Below are 5,067 nucleotides of genomic sequence, written 5' to 3' on the forward strand. Positions count from 1 at the left end.
TCCGGACTGATCAGGGAAAGACAAACTTACTTACTCAAATGTATTTTTAAAAAAAGTATAGGGTAAGCACTATGCCTATTTTATTGCACCCCACACTAATCTAGGTACAAAATGTGAGAAAGGGAACAAAACTAGAGATAGGACTGGGATGGAGGGCGCCGTGTGGCAGATTGTCCTTATTCTGGTTTTGGCCTTGGGGTTTGGGCGGATCTCCAGGTCTCTGGCGGGGGGAAGAAGGGGGAGGAAAGCTAAGTAAGGGGAAATAAATAAAACCTTTTTTTTTTTTAAATAAGTGGGCGTAAGAAGAGAAATTGGGGACTTCAGGGCGTCAATGACAACACATGATCATACTCCATTTATTTAGTTATGTTAGTTTTACTTCATCATCCAATCACGTAATCCTCCTTCCCCATATGTACTCCACTTGTCTCTTCTATTGTGTTCTGTGTTCCCCTCACTTATGTAAACATGCACTGTATGTCTTATATGTGTGTCCATCACTTTATGTCTGTGTAATATCTATCACTTTTGTAAAAAAAATAATAATAATAATAAAAATAATTTTACTGTAACAATGCTATGTCAAAACATCACAAAAGATCTAAAAATATTCAAAAGGCTTTAACTAAAGTTGTCAAGTGGAATATAGTAATATTGTAACACGTGCATTATCAGTATCGATCAGGCCAATACACTCACATGCTTTAGTCAAACACTTACCATCACAGATTATACCCGCGTCCTCAGCATGAACACAGTCATGATTTCCAAATCCATTGTGGCCACAGCCTGTTATCGAGGACTCAAATCCAAAACAACGGACGTCGTCCAACCAGATACGACCTGTGCCCTGTCCAAATGCTGCATTTTGAAGAGCAGCTCGTGCCCTGCCACAGTCCAGCTGCCGGCACACCACATTGGCATCATTCAGGTCCCAGGAATCATCACACACTGTGCCCCAATGCCCGTTATGGAACACCTCCACTCTGCCCGAGCAGCGGTCTGCAGTATTCACCAGCCGCACCGGAGAGAGAGCTGAAGAGGAGACAATGAAAGTATCACTGTTAATATCAGGAGTACTTGGTTACATACATGTATATACTGGCACAAAGGCCCTAAATAAACTCTTTTACCTTCACAGACCACTCCAGCGTCCTCCCCGTGGTTACAGTTGTGGCTCCCAATGCCACTGTGACTGCACTGAGATAGGGCAGTCTCCCTTCCTGAACATCTCACATCGTCCATCCAAATGGGCCCAGTGCCCTGTCCGAAGCGCGCGCTGTGAGGAGCAGACAGCACCCTGCCACAGCCCAGCTGCCTGCACACCACCTGAGCATCTACCACGTCCCAGTCATCATCACACACTGTGCCCCACTGCCCCCGGTGGAAGATCTCCACCCGCCCAGAGCATGAGCTGTTCCCCCCGTTGGCCAGACGCACCTCCCCCTCCACCCCTGTGCTGTTGTGCTCTGGAGTGGTGTGGTGCTCAGTGGTGTGGGGCACAGCAGTGGTGACGTTCATGATGTGAGTAGTTGATGGTCTTGAAGGCGTGGGTGGAACTGTGCTGTTTGAAGCTGATGGACAGAAGACACACTCAGATATAAGGACGGCTCCGGACTGATCAGGGAAAGACAAACTTACTTACTCAAATGTATTTTTAAAAAAGTATAGGGTAAGCACTATGCCTATTTTAATGCACCCCACACTAATCTAGGTACAAAACTAGAGATAGGACTGGGATGGAGGGCGCCGTGTGGCAGATTGTCCTTGTTCTGGTTTTGGCCTTGGGGTTTGGGCGGATCTTGGAGGGTGCCTCCAGCCCTCCAGGTCTCTGGCGGGGGGAAGAAGGGGGAGGAAAGCTAAGTAAGGGGAAATAAATAAAAACTTTTTTTTTTTTTAATAAGTGGTCGTAAGAAGAGAAATTGGGGACTTCAGGGCGTCAATGACAACACATGATCATACTCCATTTATTTAGTTATGTTAGTTTTACTTCATCATCCAATCACGTAATCCTCCTTCCCCATATGTACTCCACTTGTCTCTTCTATTGTGTTCTGTGTTCCCCTCACTTATGTAAACATGCACTGTATGTCTTATATGTGTGTCCATCACTTTATGTCTGTGTAATATCTATCACTTTTGTAAAAAAAATAATAATAAAAATAATAATTTTACTGTAACAATGCTATGTCAAAACATCACAAAAGATCTAAAAATATTCAAAAGGCTTTAACTAAAGTTGTCAAGTGGAATATAGTAATATTGTAACACGTGCATTATCAGTATCGATCAGGCCAATACACTCACATGCTTTAGTCAAACACTTACCATCACAGATTATACCCGCGTCCTCAGCATGAGCACAGTTGTGATTTCCAAATCCATTGTGGCCACAGTCTGTTATCGAGGACTCAAATCCAAAACAACGGACGTCGTCCAACCAGATACGACCTGTGCCCTGTCCAAAAGCTGCATTTGGAGGAGCAGCTCGTGCCCTGCCACAGTCCAGCTGCCGGCACACCACATTGGCATCATTCAGGTCCCAGGAATCATCACACACTGTGCCCCAATGCCCGTTATGGAACACCTCCACTCTGCCCGAGCAGCGGTCTGCAGTATACACCAGCCGCACCGGAGAGAGAGCTGAAGAGGAGACAATGAAAGTATCACTGTTAATATCAGGAGTACTTGGTTACATACATGTATATACTGGCACAAAGGCCCTAAATAAACTCTCTTTTACCTTCACAGACCACTCCAGCGTCCTCCCCGTGGTTACAGTTGTGGCTCCCAATGCCCCTGTGACTGCACTGAGATAGGGCAGTCTCCCTTCCTGAACATCTCACATCGTCCATCCAAATGGGCCCAGTGCCCTGTCCGAAGCGCGCGCTGTGAGGAGCAGACAGCACCCTGCCACAGCCCAGCTGCCTGCACACCACCTGAGCATCTACCACGTCCCAGTCATCATCACACACTGTGCCCCACTGCCCCCGGTGGAAGATCTCCACCCGCCCAGAGCATGAGCTGTTCCCCCCGTTGGCCAGACGCACCTCCCCCTCCACCCCTGTGCTGTTGTGCCCTGGAGTGGTGTGGTGCTCAGTGGTGTGGGGCACAGCAGTGGTGACGTTCATGATGTGAGTAGTTGATGGTCTTGAAGGCGTGGGTGGAACTGTGCTGTTTGAAGCTGATGGACAGAAGACACACTCAGATATAAGGACGGCTCCGGACTGATCAGGGAAAGACAAACTTACTTACTCAAATGTATTTTAAAAAAAAGTATAGGGTAAGCACTATGCCTATTTTAATGCACCCCACACTAATCTAGGTACAAAATGTGAGAAAGGGAACAAAACTAGAGATAGGACTGGGATGGAGGGCGCCGTGTGGCAGATTGTCCTTGTTCTGGTTTTGGCCTTGGGGTTTGGGCGGATCTTGGAGGGTGCCTCCAGCCCTCCAGGTCTCTGGCGGGGGGAAGAAGGGGGAGGAAAGCTAAGTAAGGGGAAATAAATAAAAACTTTTTTTTTTTTTTTATAAGTGGGCGTAAGAAGAGAAATTGGGGACTTCAGGGCATCAATGACAACACATGATCATACTCCATTTATTTAGTTATGTTAGTTTTACTTCATCATCCAATCACGTAATCCTCCTTCCCCATATGTACTCCACTTGTCTCTTCTATTGTGTTCTGTGTTCCCCTCACTTATGTAAACATGCACTGTATGTCTTATATGTGTGTCCATCACTTTATGTCTGTGTAATATCTATCACTTTTGTAAAAAAAAATAATAATAAAAATAATAATTTTACTGTAACAATGCTATGTCAAAACATCACAAAAGATCTAAAAATATTCAAAAGGCTTTAACTAAAGTTGTCAAGTGGAATATAGTAATATTGTAACACGTGCATTATCAGTATCGATCAGGCCAATACACTCACATGCTTTAGTCAAACACTTACCATCACAGATTATACCCGCGTCCTCAGCATGAGCACAGTTGTGATTTCCAAATCCATTGTGGCCACAGCCTGTTATCGAGGACTCAAATCCAAAACAACGGACGTCGTCCAACCAGATACGACCTGTGCCCTGTCCAAAAGCTGCATTTTGAAGAGCAGCTCGTGCCCTGCCACAGTCCAGCTGCCGGCACACCACATTGGCATCATTCAGGTCCCAGGAATCATCACACACTGTGCCCCAATGCCCGTTATGGAACACCTCCACTCTGCCCGAGCAGCGGTCTGCAGTATTCACCAGCCGCACCGGAGAGAGAGCTGAAGAGGAGACAATGAAAGTATCACTGTTAATATCAGGAGTACTTGGTTACATACATGTATATACTGGCACAAAGGCCCTAAATAAACTCTCTTTTACCTTCACAGACCACTCCAGCGTCCTCCCCGTGGTTACAGTTGTGGCTCCCAATGCCACTGTGACTGCACTGAGATAGGGCAGTCTCCCTTCCTGAACATCTCACATCGTCCATCCAAATGGGCCCAGTGCCCTGTCCGAAGCGCGCGCTGTGAGGAGCAGACAGCACCCTGCCACAGCCCAGCTGCCTGCACACCACCTGAGCATCTACCACGTCCCAGTCATCATCACACACTGTGCCCCACTGCCCCCGGTGGAAGATCTCCACCCGCCCAGAGCATGAGCTGTTCCCCCCGTTGGCCAGACGCACCTCCCCCTCCACCCCTGTGCTGTTGTGCCCTGGAGTGGTGTGGTTGTTGACTGGTGTTGTCCTTGTGGTGGCCGCAGTGGTTTGATACACTGGTGGAGTTGGTCCGGGTGTGTCAGTTGTGTTCATAGGCTCTGTTGAAACAAGAGACAAATTACAGTTCAGTAATTCAATCTTAGTTTGGGCACGAGTGTCTTTCTCATGCCAGTATAGGAAGTCCAAACATATTACCTGCACAGAAAGCCAAGTAACAAGTCGTTGGTCTCACTAGTTTGTAGACATAGTATTGTCCGTAGCAGCGTTTGACGTGGATGTCAGGGGTATCAAGACCACTGAACCGGCAACATCTGCTGTTCCATGTGCCACAAACACCGCGACTTTCAATGTA

The 5,067-nt window shown here is 47.0% G+C and overlaps 1 protein-coding gene across 1 annotated transcript; it reads right to left on the reverse strand.

The window, feature by feature from the left end:
• Window positions 1-590: 590 nt before the first annotated feature.
• On the reverse strand, window positions 591-4,808 carry LOC306961075 (scavenger receptor cysteine-rich domain-containing protein DMBT1-like; the record flags this gene model as incomplete). Its single annotated transcript, XM_079553686.1, has 7 exons — window positions 591-601; window positions 721-1,035; window positions 1,134-1,574; window positions 2,329-2,643; window positions 2,744-3,184; window positions 3,961-4,275; window positions 4,376-4,808. The coding sequence occupies 7 exons, from the start codon at window positions 4,806-4,808 to the stop codon at window positions 591-593; spliced, it is 2,271 nt and encodes a 756-aa protein (XP_079409812.1).
• Window positions 4,809-5,067: the final 259 nt, after the last annotated feature.

The sequence above is a fragment of the Gobius niger genome, assembly GCF_951799975.1.
Source record: "Gobius niger genome assembly, chromosome: 3".
In the NCBI taxonomy this organism is placed as follows: Eukaryota; Metazoa; Chordata; class Actinopteri; order Gobiiformes; family Gobiidae; genus Gobius; species Gobius niger.